This window comes from Ooceraea biroi, chromosome 10 (assembly GCF_003672135.1).
Source record: "Ooceraea biroi isolate clonal line C1 chromosome 10, Obir_v5.4, whole genome shotgun sequence".
In the NCBI taxonomy this organism is placed as follows: Eukaryota; Metazoa; Arthropoda; class Insecta; order Hymenoptera; family Formicidae; genus Ooceraea; species Ooceraea biroi.
This window is the reverse complement of record NC_039515.1, coordinates 9,957,057-9,978,780: the sequence shown is the minus strand read 5'-3', so window position 1 is coordinate 9,978,780 and position 21,724 is coordinate 9,957,057. Positions and strand designations below refer to the sequence as shown.

The 21,724-nt window shown below is 34.0% G+C and overlaps 1 protein-coding gene across 1 annotated transcript; it reads left to right on the top strand.

Moving 5' to 3' along the window:
* Positions 1–10,131: 10,131 nt before the first annotated feature.
* Positions 10,132–20,212, top strand: LOC113562826. Its single transcript, XM_026973323.1, has 3 exons — positions 10,132–10,282; positions 18,957–19,094; positions 19,805–20,212. The coding sequence occupies exons 1-3, from the start codon at positions 10,132–10,134 to the stop codon at positions 20,200–20,202; spliced, it is 687 nt and encodes a 228-aa protein (XP_026829124.1). The 3' UTR covers positions 20,203–20,212.
* The last annotated feature ends 1,512 nt before the right edge of the window (positions 20,213–21,724 follow it).

Sequence of the window (21,724 nt, the reverse complement as noted above, 5' to 3'; positions counted from 1 at the left end):
GAATAATATTTGAATAATACACCGTATTAATATTATTTCTCCAATATTTATTATTATGTTATGTTCCGACTGTCCGTGATTATAACTGCAGGTATGTTTAGATACGAGGATACTTCCCGAGGATCGCGAAGCTAATTGTTTTCGGAGGCGAGGGAAAGAAATCCCGTCGACTCTTCTCGTGATCAAATTACTGTCGGGTCTGAAAGCTCAAAAATATCCTCTCCGGTTGAATTTAATTGATCGAGCAACTCTAAATATCCGTCGGAGCAGATTTCGCAATTGTAAAACGGCGCGTACCCAGCAAGGTCTCTATCACAAATTACGCACGTAGGAACGTGCCGTCTCAATCCCACTATTAAATCGTGTTTTGATAACAAAGTATAATTTTGTTTTTGTGAAGGAAAAATTCTGTTAACGAAGCAAATGGTACAAAATAGAGAACCGTCTATAGGTCGGAGATACGCCGTATATCTCATGCACGCGACCACGCCGGATCGCCGTTGATACTCTAGTACTAAATCGGTACGCCGGGAAGGGTTCGATATTCCGCGACACATCACACGTTTGGTTTACGGTTTTATTCCGTTGTGATTAGAACTTGTTTGTATATTAAAACTCTTGGATGGGTGGTAACACTGGATATGAACTCGGAATCTCGATTTCTTTACGGTTCAATCCGAACAACTCTCGTAATTTATAAACAACTCGACGAGGATCACCCTTACGGATGTTGCGGTAATCAGGATAATTGTAGTCCAAAGTGAATTCGCGGGTTACGTACGGAATTTGCTTTGATAATGCTCGGTCGGTTTCTAGATTCGTTAATTTTTGGATGAGAGGAAACGGGTCCTGATTATTTGAGTAAGCAAGTCGGAGATGATAACGGAGCTTCTTTTCCTGGAATCTACGCCCCTTTTTAGTAGGCATGGAAATGAATTGAATTATATTTATCCGCGGATTCCTGTAGGATTATGGTCACAAATTAGGGCCACACTCTTCGGCAGCGCCAACCTGAACAACTAGGGCCACACTCTTCGGCAGCGCCAGTTGCAAATCCTCCAGGAAATCAGAATGAACAATTTGAACGAAAACAAGAAATATAGAGAAGAAGCTTCATTAATTTTCAGTAACTGTTCCTTTAAAGTAAAGTTATTTATTGATACTATATGAGTGTGATGATCGGGTTCGGAAACGCAGTGTCGCAAATAAATCTACCTTGTCGTGGCTCTGGAGTGAGAGCAGTCGCCACAGTCTCGCTAACACTAGATGCTCGGAATTTATTCTTAAACGTAGAGATCAGACTCGACACCCAAGACTACGAAAACGCTTAACGAAATTGATTACTTATTGCTGCACTTATAACTGAGTTCCCTGGCCTTCTGAAGGCCCTTTTATATTGTGGACGAAGAGGCGGGTGGTTGAAAATATCGATGGTGGGACTGATTTTCCACCAATAATGTTTAGGAAAATCGGGCCCGCGTCTTCGTCTCGACGGTTATCTCGGTTCTGTGGAGGGAGGCCCTTCGCGTAAACATCCCTGTACAGAACCTTAATACCTAAGTTAATTAATTACGTAGTTCGCCTTATGATTATAATATTTTCCTCTCGGTATTAATTTCCTGATTGCAAAATGGATCTTCTGGGATTTTGAATGATTGTTGTATCTGTTTTTAATCCAAAGATATGTGTATTAAAAGAAATAATGCTTATTTTGAAGACTGTAATCGTATTAAATTCCGTCTATATGATCATTTGCATTCAGGAAAATAATAATATAAAGTTTCCTAAATTATAAAATCGCTATATATATATATATATATATAGCGATTTTATAATTTAGGAAACTTTATATTATATATATATATAATATGATATTATATATATATTTTAAGGTTTTAGAACGTGCTAGAAGGTTCTAGAAAGATGCTGGTATGCGCGGATGTTTACACTATTTTATTGCCGGGCTCGCGATAACGCTCGCTACGGCTAGCAGGCTTGCCTGCCGGAGCCTTCGAAAATCGTTCGAGAACCTTCCATCCGATGAAGGGTTACTGACGTAACAATTAATTAATTATATACTTATTATTATTTTAAAGTAGTCAAGTGGTACCCTAATACGAGGGCGGTTTGATAAATAACTTGGTTTGATATTAAAAAGACTAATTTGAGTTTTGAAACGTACTTTATTTTTCGACATAGTCCCCTCAAAGTTCAACGCACTTGTTCCAACGTTTTTTCAGGTTCGTGATTCCTTCGCAGAAGTGGGTTTCTTCGAGGCCCTCAAAATACGCGTTTACCTCTTGTATGACCTCTTCATTTGATCCAAATTTTTGTCCAGCCAGGAAAGTGTTAAGTTTTGGGAACAGATGGTAATCCGAGGGAGCTAGATCGGGTGAATAAGGTGGGTGCGGAAGCATTTGAAATCGTAGTTCTGTCAATTTTCGCTGAGAGACACGGCTTGAATGCGAGGGTGCGTTGTCATGGTGGAACAACACCTTCTTTTTGGCCATTCCCGGACGTTTTGCCGCGATCGCTGCCTTTAGTTTCTCCAAAAGTGATGCGTAGTATGCTCCAGTAATGGTTTTCCCCTTCTCCAAGTAGTCAATCAGGAGAATTCCTTTCGCGTCCCAAAAAACTGAAGCCATCACTTTTCCAGCACTTCGCCTTTTTCAGAGCCGATTCCCCTCGTGCGGTCCACTATTTAGACTGTTGTTTCGTTTCCGGCATATTGTAATGAATCCAAATTTCATCCATAGTCACAAAACGCCGCAAAAAATCTGTTGGATTCTTCTTAAACACTTCCAAACAGTCGGCCGATATTCGCATGCGATTTCGCTTTTGCTCCGGAGTGAGCAGACGCGGTACCCATCTTGCGCAAAGTTTTTTCATGTCTAATTCATTATGCAAAATAAAATGAACCCGCTCAGTTGAGATGCCCATGGCCTCTGTTAACTTGCGCACTTTTACTCGTCTGTCAGCCAAAACCATATCATGGACTTTATCGATAATTTCTGGCGTCACAGCTGTTTTTCGAGCTCCAGGACGTGGTGCATCTTCGATGCTTGTTCTGCCACGCTTGAACTCATTTACCCAAAGTCGAACGGTTTCATAAGAAGGGCATGAGTCACCCAATGTAAGTAAAATCCTCTCATGAATTTCCTTCGCTGTTTTCCCTTCCAGAAAAAAGAACTGAATTACACCACGAATTCCTATTTTATCCATTTCTTACTGGCACTTAAAACACTTGTGGTTAAGTAACTGCCAAACAACGAATTAACATCAGAATGACTTGTGACCATAGAATATTCATCCTTAAGAAGGAAACTTTATGACCACATATACGAATGTCGCTGTCGCTCTCTATTAGTATGCGAACCAAGTTACTTATCAAACCACCCTCGTATTTCTTGTACTCTAATATTGCTTTATTTGAATTTTATTTCAGGCAAGATGTTATGCAGTAGAAGATAAATTGTTTTGTATTAGTATTTATCGAAGAATACGTTTCTCGTAAAATTTTTTATCAAAATATCTATTATGTCCATCTAGCAACACCTTAGATACTCAATTAAGAAACACAAGTACCTAAAAGCAATTCAATTTAAGTATTTTACCTAAAAGCAATTCAATTTAAGTATTTTATCTAAATATTTCTCATGCATACTCTCTTATCGCATGACGACATTGAAGTACTTGGCGTGCCCGGGTCGCATTAAAATATACAAAACTGATCTACCTATTATCTGTACTTTAAATGTAAATTATTTGTATCGACTTGTAAGTAATGAAAAGAGATATTTATAATCACTTTACTAGTCTGTACAACTGTAAATATGTTTATTTTAATATTATCTAACTAAAAAGATTTGCGAGTCATTATTGCAAATCGAGATGCAAGATACAGTACAAATCAAGATACTGTAGAAATTTATACGAATTTTATAAGAATATTTACAAGAAAACATGTCCAATGCGACCCGACTGACGTCCCAGCTGATACGTGCAGCGAAAAGTGTGAAAAGAATTTCAGAAAAAATGCAAGAAGGAGAAGATGTAAGTATTGTTTATGTCATATTTATATTAATATTCTTTATCCCCAATACAAGAAGGTTAATCAGCCAGAAATCAATGATTAAATCAAACAAACTTGTCGACGAATACTGGCAGTTTTATTTCCACACAATGAGTGCACAACGTTTCGATCTTTCATCAGGTCCTTATCAAGTGCTTAATATAAGTCAATCTCTAAAATAATACAAAAATGCATGTAAGAAAACAAGGGGGGTTATTATAATGATATAAAAGGAACTTACTGATTGAGAAAGACTTAACAATATTCACTAAGAAGATGGAATTAAATCTTAACGTGTCCGTATTATAATAACCCCCCTTGTTTTCTTACATGCATTTTTGTATTATTTTAGAGATTGACTTATATTAAGCACTTGATAAGGACCTGATGAAAGGTCGAAACGTTGTGCACTCATTGTGTGGAAATAAAACTGTCAGTATTCGTCGACAAGTTTGTTTGATTTAATATTCTTTATATTATATTTAATAGTGTTGTGCCCGGGGATGACGGAGCCATCCGGTGTGTCGGGCAGTCGACCATCGCACAGTGTCGGATTTTATCAAAAACTTGGCCATAATTCTAAATCATGTTTTAAATGCAAATTTATAAGATTTTAAGTGTACAATTACTTTAAATGCATTAATAATACATAAGATGAATACATAAGTTGAATTAAATAACTATATATTATTATACATACTATAGCAACACAGGCGCGCGCTATGCGCGCGCTATTTTATTTTATTTTTCACGATGAAATAAATAACACATATTTATCAATATAACCGCACTGACAGCCACTATGACATTCTGACATTCGCAACACGAAGTTCAAGCCACACGAAGTTTGAGCCAAGCGAGATAACCAATCAGCATCGCGGAAAAGAGGCCTCAATATTCGATAAAAAAGAACTTCAAGAAGTTAACACGCCTTTTTTAGAATAGGATAAATTAACTACATATTGTTATTATTATTATTATGTACAATTATTCTGCGCTTGCATTCGGCGGTAGGTCGGACTAATATAGCGATTGTTAATAATTAATAACTCGTTAACTATTGCGAAAATTTCAAAACGGCAAAGGACTTTTCTTCTCAGTTCGATGCGTTCTACCCGCTCACGAGCGCTTCATACACAATTCTGGGACACCCTGTATATGGATCAGACGAAATCAAAAGTCTTTTCATTACATCTTCTATATTTTTGCTGCGTGAGCATTTTCTTGCATAATTTTCTCTATATTTTCTTATATCTTTATGCCTAGCTTCTTGGGCCTCTTCCGAAAGCATACCAATTGGTAAAATGCATGATGATATTACTATGGGACTATGAATTAGTATTTTATGTACAGTAGTACTCATATAATACCATGGATATAATTCTACATACATTTTAGCAGTATCCAAACTAAATTGTTCAAATTTAGATATATTTATAGAATATCCTGAAGAAATAACTTGTAAAATACATCGAAACCTGTTAATTATATTAAGATCTAATCCTGTTATTTCAGTCGATATCTCAGCATCATTAAAAAAGCGACGAGCAGTGTTTCCATCATCAGAATTTCCATATGTGGATTTAGGTATATCAACTATTAGTCCCATTTTAATCTTAAATTCATGTTGAATACGCTTTTTATTTTCAGCAACTATTTTTTTCTCATTAACAACTCTAACTTGTCACTATTTTATTGGTAATTTATAAGATACATGTAACAAATTTTCAAAAAAACGTATCCAAGCATGTAACGTAGACAATCCGAATTTTGAGGCCGTCTCATCAACATTAGTTTTTAAAACTAAATCAATATTATTAAAATGTTTTTTATATGTTGTATATAAAATTGAATGTTTAGATTGTGATGCGTGTTACGTTGACCAAACTAAGAGGCATCTCGATCGAAACGGATCAAGGAGCATAGATCTGACATTTTAAAACGCGATAGTTGTCTTTCCGTGGTCAGTAAACATAGAGTTAATATAGATCATGAATTTGACTGGGACAATGTTAAAGTTTTGCATCACGAAAGTCATTTAAGGAAAAGAGAAATCGCGGAAATGTGTTTCATTAAAAGACACTCTAATGCGATAAACATACAGAGGGACACAGACAATTTGCCAGGTGTTTATGACTCCATCCTGAAAAATACCTAGTTGTGTGGTGGAATGTTAGTCGATAGATGATCACTGTACAACTATTGTCACATTGAGATGCTCCTTGAAAAGTTTCCAGTTATTTTCAGCCAGTGAGTGCTTTTCGTTTTCTTTCGTTTTTTATATTAAATTGTTTCTTAGATTAACTTGTAATTGAATATTGTTTCAGAAAATAACTGTTATTGTATTGTGCACTTGATAAAGGCCCGAAACGTCGTGCTTTTTCGAATAATAATAATAAACTAGCCAGAATGGTCGACTAATAAATGTTTTTTTCCTGAGTTAAATTTGTCTGGCGAAAGTAAAGTATTCTTTGTGAAATTATTAAAATTTGTTGGTGTTAAACCACATAAATAAATACAAAAAATAAACAGAAGCAAGAGCGAAGCTGGGTGTAGTTGCTTATTATTATTATTATAGATTGAACATCAATCTTGTGACTCACAAACATTTCAGTCTACGTTAGACCATCATCAGTGTGCAGAATTAACGGAATGGGTTGACGGCTACTCAACCTGTGTTTTTTGAATGTTAGACAATATAATGCATATAAAAATATAAAAATAAAATAAAAATAAAAAAGTAAGAAGAGAAAAGAGTTAAAATAGCAGTGCAAATAGTTAAACAGTGAGATAAAATGATAAATCATAAAAGGCTCAACATACCGTAAACCAAGAATTCAGCACTAATACATATAACACAAATCGCAGAACAGATCGCATTCGTTTCACCTGACGCATGTGGGAGCTCATTACCCTGTATTGTTTATAATATATTATAATAGTTATACAATAAAATGTGGTATCGAAAAAATAAATATTCAACAATAAATAATCAACAGTAGAGAGTCAGATGTAAATAAAATTAATTAAAATAAAAGAATAAAAAACAATATAATACGTCGTACAATAACAGTGTATAAGAACAATAACTAAATAACAATAATCCGGTCATGGAATAAAATGTATAAAAGTGTATAAAAAATAATAAATAATAATTAAAATGTGTCGAAGTGTATAAGCAGTAGACGTGTATAAAAACAGTAAATGATAACAGGTAATAAATTAGATATAAATCCGGTCATGAAATGAAATGTATAAAAGTGTATAAAAATAAATAATAATTAAAATGTGTCGAAGTGTATAAGCAGTAGACGTGTATAAAAACAGTAAATAATAACAGGTAATAAATTAGATATAAATAATAATACGAAAATATACATATAACTAACCATTGAGCGCAACAAGATGGTCAGGAACCGCTTCCGTTGAGTGTTATAGAGCGAGTGAGCATAACGTGTAAAGTCGCGCACACAGACTCATGTACCGACAAGCAGAGGCTAGGGGTCGGAAAATAAGTTTAAAATGGGAAAATACTCAACGAGTAAATAACTTTGTCGAATACGTATTAGTAACAGCATTACATATTTTTCCATCAATCATGCTAAATATCATTACATGTTGAACATTATTATACTCGCCTGTATCTAAATCTTACTAGGAATCAATTATTGTATTTGATTTTCAATGTAGGTCTTTTCTTGGACAGATACGTTTGTATCTTCGTGAATACATTGGAGTCTTATGGGTCTACAAAATCTAGCAGAAGATGGTCGAGGATTTTGCCAAATAATTTTTGTATCTTCTATTGCTACAAGCTAAAGAGGCACAAATGAGGTTAAAAACATATTTTGATCTGAATTTTCAAAATTCTTAAATTTTTGTTTGTACATGGTACGACCTGTGCTACCATCACATCCCCACTTTGAAATTAAACACAATTCTTTATTTACTAAATTATATTGTTCTAGAATCGCTTTTTGAGACAAAATTATTCTTTCTGTAGTATGATTAATATATCTTGAAGTTTTACTTCTGCCTTTATCTCTGTAGCAACTATGTTTGGATAGCAGCGCATTTTTTCTTCTTTAATTTTGTCATACGAAGGAAATATATCGCAGCCAATTTCTTTAGTTACAGCCCGTATTATATCATATTGGTTTGTAGATAAACCGGCCTCGATAATCATTGACAAAGTTTTTTTTACAGACAATTTTAGAATCGTAAAATCATTGTTTTTAATAATTAGAGTAGAGGAACTAATATTAATATTTTTTTACTATATTTGCTGCATCTACTTTTCCAGATAATCTTAAATTCATTTGTGCCGCATACAAAAGTTCATTTGATTCATAATTTTGTCGCAAAGATGCCGTCTTTCTTCTTTTGGAACGCTCGCTACTATTATTAAAAGCTATTTTAGGTCTTTCGAGAACTGATGTTGTAGATATTGCTGCTATCGATACATTATTAAGTTTAATGCGAATTTCTGAGTCTAACCATTTTTTGTTTGCCTTTAAAAATCTTTTATGATTTCGTTGTACAGTACGCCACTTCTGTTGAACTTCACTTATAAATTGTGATAATGTTCGTTTAATGTCTGGATAGCAGAACGAGAAGCATGAACAATGTCTATAACACGTTGCGTCAGATGCTCACGTTGCATCTTGTCGCAAAAGTCTTGGGTGAACTTCTCCAATAATATCCCTCACGGAAAATAACTTATAGTAACTACTGAAATTACAACTATTAAAAACTATTAGTGCACATTACATTAGTAATTTCGCGCACTGTTGAACTTCGCACTAGTAGTCTGCACTAATAGTTTTACATTGGTACTTGTGCGTTTGGAAAACCATTGACTGCGTTCAGCAGAAAAAGCAGCTTTGCGCGCAACTGTTGTAATTTCTTGTGCTAAGATTAATTATTCCTCTAGATCCATCTAGAGCCAAAAGAATAATCCAATCTCAACACAGAAAATTGCAACAATTGCAAAGCTGCTTTTTCTGCTAAAAATGATTTTTTTCATAAAATCCGCAAATTTTTACAATTGCAGAATAAACTACATTAAAAAAGCTTTAAGTACATACGTAAACATTATTTGGGGAATGCCCGGAAATGTAATAAAAATCTAATCAAAGATTGTAAATTTAACGATCCATGAATGAGGTTAATTTTTATGCAATAGAAATAAGAAACGCTTTTATAATATTCTTTACATACTTTCTGGTGGCACCTCCATGATGTTAAAAGGCGATGAAATGATAAAACTTTGTAGGACTTACGTAGCGAAACACTGACTATTTCTTCGGAACAGGTGGCAGGTTGATCTTCTTTACGCTTATATAACTTAACAATGTCTTTATTTGCTGAATACAGTTTCTTGTTTAAAGTTCGTCACTCGCACTCGCTCTGATATCGATTATCGTCACTATATATCTCTACGTCTAGATCGTCCGAAAGCCAAGGTACGACTATCTCTTATTTTCACATTTGGATGCCCTGTCGAATTCTCTCGAGTTTTCTTTTACATAGGATGGATCCGCTTAGGCTTGCCGATACGCGGATACATACATCAGGGCCGTATGCCGGCACTCTTGTACGCTTTCCCTTACAACTTAGTACAGTGTACAATATACAAGAAATAAATAGACAATACAAAATATATATCGTGTCTTTTTTATCCGAACGTTGTAAGAAATATTAAAGTTTATATTTATGCTAGTTGCCTAGCAACTAATGTGATGAACTAATGATTATCATTCTAGCTAATACATATATTTATCTTTCAATTTAGATATTCAAGATCATTCAATATTTCTATACAAAAGTATACAAAAATTTTTATTTTTGACCAGATTTTTTCAAATTTCCGACACTGTGCGTCGGCATCGTCGGCCCGGTCCCGTTGTCAAGAGACTCCCGTCCTCTTGTTCAGGACCAGGCCGACGACGGTCGACTGCCCGTCGCACCGGATACTACCGCCACCCTCGGACACAGTAATATTACATTATATAACAATAAATTATAATTTATTTCAAAGTTTAGAATCTAAACTTTAGATGATAATAGAAGAAGATTTCTTCAATAAAATTTTCGAAGAAGATAGCGTCGGCGCGGCTCCCGACACCGCACCTACACGTCCCATCGCGGCGCGTTCCGTAGCGACGCATTCCGTTGCCGAGGAACCCGACGATCAGGACAATAGACGAGGTATATTTTAATTAATTATATACTTTTAATTCATCTAGAATTTATTTATTACTTTTTTATACTTCCTTTTTATTTATATTTATAGTTCAATGACCAAGAGGAACGGCAGCAGGCGTTCGCCGTCAACAGGAACGCTTTATGCGATTCCTCTATCAATTGTCCTCGGCCCATTATAATTGGGACAGACGAGGAAAACGAGGTAAGAGAGTTTTTATTATTATTTTGGAATAATAACGTCCTTCTAAAGTTCTTCAACTTTATTAACTATTCCGTTTTGACTAGTCCATTTGATTTCAGCAGACCGTGGCGAGAAAAGCTAACAGAATGACAGAATAAAATACAATAGAAATATAATGGAATAATAATACAGAAGTGTAAATAAAAACATACAATAAATATAATGTAAAAACCATTTTTTTATTTTCTCACTTGCGTGAGGGCAAGAGTACGAGAGAACGAAAGGATGAGAGAGAGAGAGAGAGAGAGAGAGAGAGAGAGGGCGAGAGGGCGAGAGAGAGAGAGAGAGAGAGGGCGAGAGGGCGAGAGAGAGAGAGAGAGAGAGAGAGAGGGGCGAGAGGGCGAGAGAGAGAGGGCGAGAGAGAGAGGGCGAGAGGGCGAGAGAGAGAGGGCGAGAGGGCGAGAGGGCGAGAGGGCGAGAGGGCGAGAGAGAGAGCGAGAGAGAGGGCGAGAGGGCGAGAGAGAGATTATAAGAACGTGAGACAGAGTTTATGAACAGCATTAGTTATATCTTATTATATATTATATAGTCCTACCTATAATCTCTGTCTCTCTTTCTCTCTTTCATTAAATAATGTTTAAATTATTTTAATTATATAATGTATAATATTTATAAAATTTATAAAAACAGAATATTATGTTTTTAGTAAGCTTTATATCACGACTCTTATATTAGGTTGGCAAATAAGTTCGTTCGGTTTTTGCTTCGGTGCAACTTCTTTCCAATTCACTCTTGTTTTTCTCGACACTATCGCGCAACTTCAGAGTGCATTTGAAAGTACATGTTTCACATAACCTTTCTGTAAATTTTGGTTTGACTAACATCAATATTGTGTGTGCTGCGTAGCTGTAAAAATGGAAGTAAATAACGTGCATTATCGTCATATTTTGCTCTATTATTTCAAGAAGAGCAAACGAGCTGCAAAGGCTCATAAAAAGATATGCCGTGTTTATGGAGATGATGCCTTAACAGAACGCGTATGTCAAAAGTGGTTCGCCAAATTCCGTTCTGGAGATTTCGACGTCAATGATGCGCCTCGCTCCGGTCGCCCGATCGAGATTGATTCAAGTAATGTCAAAGCTATCATCGATAAAAATCCATCCCAATCGGTGCGAGAGATTGCTACAGCACTTAATATATCTCATACAAGCGTAGAAAACAATTTGCGCCAACTGGGATACGTTCTCGGCTCAATGTATGGGTGCCGCATGAATTAACCGAGGCCAACTTGGCCACTCGCATATCCATCTGCGATTTGCTGCGGAAACGTCAAGAAAACGATCCATTTTTGAAGCGGTTAGTGACAGGAGATGAAAAATGGGTCGTCTATGAGAATGTAACGCGGAAAGGATCATGGGGACACAGCAGCGAGCCACCACAAACAACCTCGAAGGCAGGATTGCATCCGAAGAAGATCATGCTCTCCGTATGGTGGGATTTCAAAGGTGTCATTTACTACGAGCTGTTACCGTCAAGCAAAACGATTGATTCAACTACATACTGCTCGCAGTTAACAAAATTGGACCAAGCACTCCGCAAAAAACGTCCAGAATTGATAAATCGAAAAGGTGTTGTTTTCCACCACAATAACGCCAGACCTCACACATCATTGACAACTCGGAACAAATTACTCAGTCTTGGCTGGGATGTTTTGCCTCATCCTGCGTATTCACCGGACCTGGCCCCTTCCGATTATCATTTATTCCGGTCGTTGCAGAACTCTTTGAACGGAAAAATCTTCAAGGATGAAGAGAACGTCAAAAGACACCTGGATTGGTTTTTCGCCGATAAGCCTCAGATGTTTTACGAACGCGGCATAATGAAGTTGGTGGAAAGATGGCAAGAAGTCATCAATAAAAATGGTCAATATATAATTGATTAAATTTATTTTGTGTATCAAAAAAATTGTATTTTATTCCACCTTAAAAAACCGAACCAACTTATTTGCCAACCAATATTTTATTATATAATTCTATCTATAATTTCTCTCTCTCTCTCTCGCTCTTTCACTCTAATAGCTTTAACATCATACTTGAAATTTATATCTTTATCGTGAAATAAAATATTTCCCATGTATTAAAATTATTTTCAATTCCTAATAAAGTAAAGCGTGCATGTGTGAAGGCACATTGAGGGACAAAATCGCTTTGCTTGTGTGCGTGCGAGAATACGTACGTGAGTCTGAATCAGAATATGGAAATGGAGAAAAACGGAATGTCACAATTTTTACATACGATTACAATATCTCAGCATTGACTGCACCAATCTTTTTCAAACTGATCGCAATCGAAAGCTTGCACCCATATTATCTTATAAAAGTGCCGTTAGATTTTTGATAACGGCTTTAGTTCCTGAGATAATGTAGTCAAAAGTTTGTGTAACAGGAAATTCCAGATAAGCTATACGGTAGCGCTCGACGTCTATGCAGTGGCTCTTATCGTTTGGAATCTTGTTTTTTATGTACTTGGCGTCGTGATGTTATCGCGTCGCTTGATGGTCCGAGAACAAAACATTATCTCATTGTACGATTATGTTCATCTCCAAAAAGGAGTAGGTAATAATTTATTAATAAAATACCTGCTTGTCGATAAATATAAGAAAAAAGGAGATAAAATGTTTGTGTTTTGGAATCATATTATAGTAACATATGAACATAGATCAATATTCACATTATAGACAACGACAGCCATCAAAATTGAATGATAAACATATTTTTTCAAATGTAATCCCAAAAATAAAAGTAAAAGCTGCAAGTTCTTAACCATACGGTAGCAAAGGCCATAGCCGGATAAGCATATTAAAAGTGCCCCCGGCGAGTTTTAGAACGACACTTGGACTGTTATTTTGTCATTATAACAAAAACATTTTCTCAAAATTTCAGTCCTTTAATTGTATTATTTCTCGAGTTATTGAAAAAAATGCGATTTTCAGTTTTTATTTTTTTCTTCCATAGATATTATAGATGGACTTCTGTCGATTTTTTTTAAAAGACTTATTAATATAAGACATAAAAAAAACTTTTTTTCATAGTTCCCGATTTAAAACTCCATTTACAGAAAAAATAATAAAATTAAAAGTAACTTTTCCGAAATGTTCTCTTCGAGGTACAATCACTAAACTTTCACAGAAAACTCTTCTCTTTTATGAAATTGTTCTCAAATTTTTTCAATTTTTTCAAGTTGGTGCAACATCATGAAAAAAAATAAAAATCAATTTTTCCTTTTATTTTTGCAGTAAAATAGAAAATTATTTATTTCTCTCAATACAAATGTAGTTATAATTATACAAACAAGATTCTAGAAAGAATTTTTATACAAAAATCATAATTTTTATCGAATGTGATCAACAAATTAATTTTTTATCAGTCTTCATCACTATCTTCAGTAATTACTACGGTGCTACCCTGTATCGTAAACAGATGGCTCAAAATTTCAGCTGGTTTTATTATTTTTGCTAAATATCTCGCATAAGATAAGTAATATACAGCTAGGGTGTATTACTAAAGGTGTTACAAGCTTATATTTTTAAAACTAGATGAAGTATGAAATTTTTGTTTTCCAGCAAATATTTGGTATCGAAAATAACATCATATGATGAAGTTAGTCTTTTCTTAGGTGGAGTGGTTAAAGTCACATCAAGGACATTTTGATTTTTTAACTGTCGACATATAGTTTTTGAATGGCGCTAATTTCGAACATTTGCTAAGGATTTATTACTTTGTTTTGTTATTTCTATTTGTTTTGTTATTATAACTTTGTGGTCAATCTACTCTTAAGGAGACGGGCTACAATCGTATGCAATAAAAAATATATGTCGACAGTTAAAAAATCAAAATGTCCTTGATGTGACTTTAACCACTCCACCTAAGAAAAGACTAACTTCATCATATGATGTTATTTTCGATACCAAATATTTGCTGGAAAACAAAAATTTCATACTTCATCTAGTTTTAAAAATATAAGCTTGTAACACCTTTAGTAATACACCCTAGCTGTATATTACTTATCTTATGCGAGATATTTAGCAAAAATAATAAAACCAGCTGAAATTTTGAGCCATCTGTTTACGATACAGGGTAGCACCGTAGTAATTACTGAAGATAGTGATGAAGACTGATAAAAAATTAATTTGTTGATCACATTCGATAAAAATTATGATTTTTGTATAAAAATTCTTTCTAGAATCTTGTTTGTATAATTATAACTACATTTGTATTGAGAGAAATAAATAATTTTCTATTTTACTGCAAAAATAAAAGGAAAAATTGATTTTTATTTTTTTTCATGATGTTGCACCAACTTGAAAAAATTGAAAAAATTTGAGAACAATTTCATAAAAGAGAAGAGTTTTCTGTGAAAGTTTAGTGATTGTACCTCGAAGAGAACATTTCGGAAAAGTTACTTTTAATTTTATTATTTTTTCTGTAAATGGAGTTTTAAATCGGGAACTATGAAAAAAGTTTTTTTATGTCTTATATTAATAAGTCTTTTAAAAAAAATCGACAGAAGTCCATCTATAATATCTATGGAAGAAAAAAATAAAAACTGAAAATCGCATTTTATGGACATCCCAGCCAGCAAAACGATAACATAATGAGCTCTTAAAGAGATTATATTTGAGAGTATGATGTCTTACAATACCATCAAAAAGATATCATAATGATATCATAATGTTGCCCAATGCGTCGATTTTAGAGGAAATGAAGACATCATAGAAATGATATCGTAAAGAGCTATTCAAAGTGACATGTAATAGATGTCACAAAAGCCTTTATATTAGGAGGTGGACAGTGACCAAAATAATGTTATTAATAACAGGGCAGCGATCACTTAACTGTTCTCTTAGAGAGGAAACGTGATAAGTTTCATTAATATATATGGAATTTATCAATGACACTTTTCGCGTTTCTTCTTTAGCAGAACAGTTATAAGTGATCGCTGCCCTAGCTGTTATTAATTATTTCTGTGGAATATTTTCTATAAAATAAGTGTAGAATATAACGTATAATTATTTATTTTTTCTTAAAAATTTGGCTGAACAGTTTTTAACAGATCTAAAATGGCATTTTTGAGTCCATAATGAACATATTCTCCAGGAGGAACATCACGCACAATAATATTTTTTGGAGTCTTCAGCAATGTCTTAGGATCAAGTGGAAGATTTTTCACGTCTTCTCCATTAACATTTTTTAATAATTGCAGTAGTGCACCAGCTGCTGCATGAGAAATGTTGTATTCACATATCCATTGACTTAATTGCTCGTTAAAGTTAATACTTTCCTGGCGTCTTAGAATATTTACATCACAATTTTCTCGATTATCACTATCCGACTCTGATTCCATATCAGAATAACATTGGAACACACATTATATTTTTCTTATCGAGTCTGATTTGGGTTTCTGGATGTGCTTGCACATGGTTATTTTCAATATTTTCACTTTGAGCAACTTCACTTTGAACAACTTCAATATTTTCACTTTGAGTTGCATGATTATGCAACTCACAAACTTTACGAAGTCTTCTGGTTTTTTGACTTGCTGACAGGCTTTTAAAATCTTTGCGGAAAGACATTCTGACATTCACAATAACAGTTTTGCAGGTTATCAAATCTAGCTATAATCAGAGAGAAGCCTGAGAGCGGTCACGCTCGCGTTTTAACTGTAACGCCTCAAACGTGGACATATGCGTTCCACTTGACACTCCCAACGCTCGCGGCGTCATTCTATCTTTATTCAATATTCAGTGAGCAATAAAGACAGAATCACTTCAATCACTTCAATGTCCACGTTTGAGGCGTTACAGTTAAAACGCGAGCGTGACCGCTCTCAGGCTTCTCTCTGCTATAATATACCGAGGTCATCGACTATACTGAGAACACATTATGATCTCGTTTCCATGATATCTTTTATATTTCTTTCTAAGGATAACATCGCGAGTTCTCTTATTAGACACCTCTACAAATAGACAACATAAAGAGCTCGTTTCAAAGATGTTTCTTAGAATGACAACTTAAAGAACTCATGTTCCCAACGATGCTGACTGGGATGATATTGCCTTTGAAGCAAAGTAAAATACATTCATTCATTGATGTTCATCAATAAAATAATTCATCAGTAATAACTGAAAAAATAATGGGTTTACTTATAAAACATAATGATTTCTGAATATATAATATATAATATAAGAATGGCTCTTTGTCAATGTGCCAACAATTCACGCTTTTTAAAGGGAAACTTGGTGAATACTTGGTTTAGCTATGTATGTGTATATCTATATATCTTATATATATAGATATATATGCATATCTATATGCATCTTATATATATTATGTATTTTTTTCATTAAGTATTTTTCAGAAATCATATTTATTATATTAATTAGATTGCAAATATTAAATAAAAACGTACAATAAAAATAATAAATACATTTTATATATAATGTTTTTATAACTTTTTAGTATTTACAATCTTCTGAATACTCGTATAATAAATTTAAATATAATTTCTGAAGTATTTTCAATTTATTTTAATAAGAGCTTTGTAATTTGTGTGCAACATCATAGGAAAGTTTCAAAATTATTTCAATTAACCTTTAGTAATATATCAAAAAGATTTCAGCTATTTTAATAATCTTTCGGCAATATTTCAGAAAGGTTGCAGATTGATCTATACCTTTCAGCAACCTTTCTATAAGGTTTTGAATGCAAGTGTCGCGGACATTTTGCTATTCCGGAGTTGTCTCATAACTGTTGCAGAAACATTTTGCAATATTTCTGAGATGCTTTCATCTGTCAGATGAAATACTTCTGAAATATTTCTGAAATGTTTTTGTGCTGTATGGGTATTAATATTGAGGCTACATAATATCCTTTTATAACTGTAATATTACTTTGTTTTAAAACTTTATTATAACTGTGTTATTTCCTGGTTATAATAATATAACAGCAATATAAATGGAACATAACACGTGATATTACAAATGCTATATTATTATTACTTTGATGTTATACAACGTGTTATATAGAGATGTTATATTCATTTTATATTATATATATTATAACATGAATATAACATATATATTTAAAATGTTGCCTCTTTTCGTTGTTGGTATCCTTGCGTTCTTTTCAGTTTTTGCTGGTTTTTTCATCGTGTCAGCGTGTTGTTGCGTGATATGGAAGTGCTCTCTTTATCCAAGGTAATCCTTAATTTCGAACATTGATTAAAAGTATTATTATAAAGACTAACTATTTGTGCATATATTTTTACTAGTATTTTTTAACTTATTGCAGTTAACCTATGTATATGTAATTAAAATGGTGTAGTAGGTTATGTATGCAAAAGTCACATTGCAAGAATACAATACCGGTCGTCTTCACTTCTACGGAACATTTAGAAATGCTTATCATTATCAAATGTACACAACTCTAAAGATTGATAATGAAATTAAGTATTTCTAAATGCTCCGTAGAAATGGAAATGATTCGGCGTTGCATTCTTGCAATGCGACTTTTGCATCTATATCCATTTTACATATGCATAGATTAATTGCAATAAGTTAAAGAATACTGGTAAAATTATATATGTACAAATATTTAGTTTTCTTTATAATATAATACTTATTTTGAATACTTTTAATATTAATGTTACTGTTAGAAAAGATTACCTTGGATAAAGAGAACTCTTCCATAACACGCAACAACATGCTGTGTATATTTTATATGTATATGTTTAGAGTGCAAAATATAATGATTAAATATTTCTATTTTTCCCTTTCCTCTGGAAAAACTGCGTCATTATAATATAACTATAGCGTGATTGTATCGTATATGGTACTGTATTAACTTATGTATTTTATACACACTAATTCCAGGAAAGGTCTTTGAATTAATTTCGAGCGAAAGCAAATGAAATAGTTTGTTCTCGCTTAGAATTAATTCAAAGACCTTTTCTGGGATTAGTATGTATAAAATATATACATAAGTTAATACAGTAACATATACGATAACAATCACGCTATAGTTATATTACAATGACGCAGCAAGTTATATTTCTGCTATATAACTGTTATATAACTGTTATATAACATTTTAATTACTTGTTATATTTATATTATATTACTGTAATAATCCATGAGTGGGAAATTACAACTAACGTATACGTTACATGTAACGTATACGTTATATTACCTGTTACATTTCGTTATATAGTGGCAATATAATAGTAATATGTCTGTGTTTGCTGGGTTTTCTGCTCCAAAATGCTTAAACAATTGGATTTGGAACTTTGCAAAATGTCAGATTTTCACATTTTTATTTAAAATATCTCAAAATCCTATTGAAAACTGCTTTAGACAAATAAGAGATAATGAACATTAATTCGCCTCCGTTTGGAGAGTCTTTTAAGATTTTGATTACGACGAATGATATCCCGATTGTAGAATCTTTGTATCTTTTAGTTTATGGCGTTATGGCGTTGTTATATAGAGAGTCCGCTAGATGGCGAGACCAGAGTTGGCGGTTTTTAGACAAGCAAGAAGAAGCTAAGCGCGCGAACAAGCAAGCGAGCGAGCTGCTGCGTACAGTCATAGTTTTCTTTTATATAATAAACTTTTGTTTAGTTGTAAAGTCGTAAGAGAGTTATTAATTGACATTCCTTATGTAAGTGGATATCTTACACTTTTATTATATAATTTGACCCCAAGCTATCCATTGAGCCTACTCTGAACTTGATCCGTTCAGCGGTTATTGAGATCTAATAATCTGAGTGCCTGCGAAAGCGTCGCTTCGCGTAATAGTGTCACGGTGCGGTCTCGCTGCGCGTATACTTGGCGCGAGACACTACCGTGTCTTGATATTTCCGACGATACAGTAGTTTTGTCAGCGCTAAACCAGTTAAAAGGCCGTGCTCTTGATTGGTATAACAGACAACCGATTGATTCAGTAGCGACGTGGGAAGAGTTTAAATTTCGCATATGAGGATATTTTGAGCGAAAGGAGTCATATACCATGACGTTGGCGAGGATAAATGCGCGTACCTGGAAGGCCCGTACGGAAAGATTCGTGGATTACGCGGAGGATAAGTTAAAGTTGATGCAATTTCTGAGACTGTTCCGAGAAGGAAGAAATAGAATTATTAACCGATGGAGTGAGAGAGCCGTGGTTGAGAAAGCTAGTGTTGAATTCCTGGGCGGTTACAGTGTCGAAATTTATAGAACATGTCCGAAAGATAACCGAGGATAGTATTCAGCAAAGGCGAACGAGTTTTGTAGGAGGAACCTCGTATAAGAAACCAAAGACAGCGGAGTTAGCCAGGAAAAAACGTGTTTCACGTGCAAGAAGCCAGGACATTCGGCTAAGGACTGTAAGATGGCAGGCGTTACTTGTTTCAAATGCGGACAACCAGGGCATATCAGTTCGTCATGTCCGAAGAAAAATACAGGCAAAAGGGAAACATTGAACTTAGTAGAGGAAGCCAAGTCATCAGCAACAACAACTCCGATGATTGAGCAGGAAGAAGAAGCGGCTGCGTCAATTTATAAAATAGTGAAAAGTAAAGAAAAGGGACTGTGCGTTAGAGTAAAAAGCGTGGACAGTGAATTAAATAATTTTGGAGCATTGGTGGATACGGGTAGCCCAGTAAATTTAGTTAAAAAGTCAATATTTGATAAATTTTATAAAAGGTAGAAAATTTTTTAGAGTACAAGAAAATTTACGTTTAAAGGGAGTAAATGATTCAATAATTAACGTGCAAGAAAAGATATATGATCAAATTATTTTAGATAAATTGCCAGGAGAAATTTTCGATATAAAGTTATTGGTAGTAGACGATGTAACAATGCAGTACGATATGATATTAGGATGCGAATTTTTTAACGAATCAAATGTTAAGTTGTGGTATCAAAATGAGGAATTTAATTTTGAGAAAATCAATAAAAGTAGTCGAGGTATTGAAACTATATTACCGATAAATGCGATAGAAAAAGAAGATATGAATGAATGAATGAAAGGAAGAAATGCGATAGAAAAGGAAATAAATATTGTATGATTCCGTGATTGACAATCTGGAGGAAAGCCTTGATCTGAAATCTAAGGATAATTTGTTACATCTCTTACAGGAAATTGATCAGATGAAAGTGGAACCGATAAAAGACGATCATTATGTGAGAGTTTACATCAAGGACCATTCATTGTTTAGATATGCGCCTAGAAGGATGTCGATAACGGAAAAGAAAGAGTTGGATGAGATAACAGACGATTTGTTGAGGAGAGGCGTAATAAAACCAAGCATATCGCCGTATTGTGCCAGAGTGGTATTGGTAGCCAAACGGAATGGAAAAAAGCGTATGTGCGTAGATTTAAGGCCGTTAAACCAGTATATTTTTCTGCAAAAGTTTCCGTTTCCGATACCGGAAGATCAAGTAGATAAGTTATACAATAAGAAATGGTATACAAAGCTCGACCTTAAAGATAGTTTTCACCAAATAAATATACATCCCGACTATACTAAGTATTTTGCTTTTGTAACACCAACCGGTTAATTTGAATTTATTAAATTACCTTTTGGGTATTCTGAATCCGCTGCCGAATTCCAAAAAGTAATATTATCAGTTTTTCAAGGATTAATTTGTGCAGGAATAATTATTATTTATATTGATGATATCTTAATAGCCACTGAAGATCTTGCAGAACATTTTGAAATTTTAAAAGAAGTATTGATTATATGTAAGAAACAGAATTTTCAACTAAATTGGGCAAAATGTTTATTTATAAGGCAGGAAATTGAATATTTGGGATATTCCATTTTAGCAAAGGAAGTAACATTAAGTAAAAGGCATGTACAAGCGATTATAGATTTTCCACAACCACAATCGGTTAAACAAGTGCAAGCATTCCTTGGTTTGACTAATTATTTCCGTAAATTTATAAAAGATTATACATTAAAAGCAAGACCGATACAATTGTTAACTAGAAAGGAATTTAAATTTTCGGAAGATTGTATGAAAGCATTTGAACAGTTAAAGAAGGAATTAATATCTATGCCAGTTTTACATGTATACAAACCCAACAGCCGAAACGGAATTGCATACGGATGCAAGTAGTCATGGTTTTGGTGCAATAGTATTGCAAAAGCAAAAGACAGGGAAAATGGCACCGATTGCGTACTTTAGTAAAGCAACTACCGAAACAGAGAGAAGGTATCATAGCT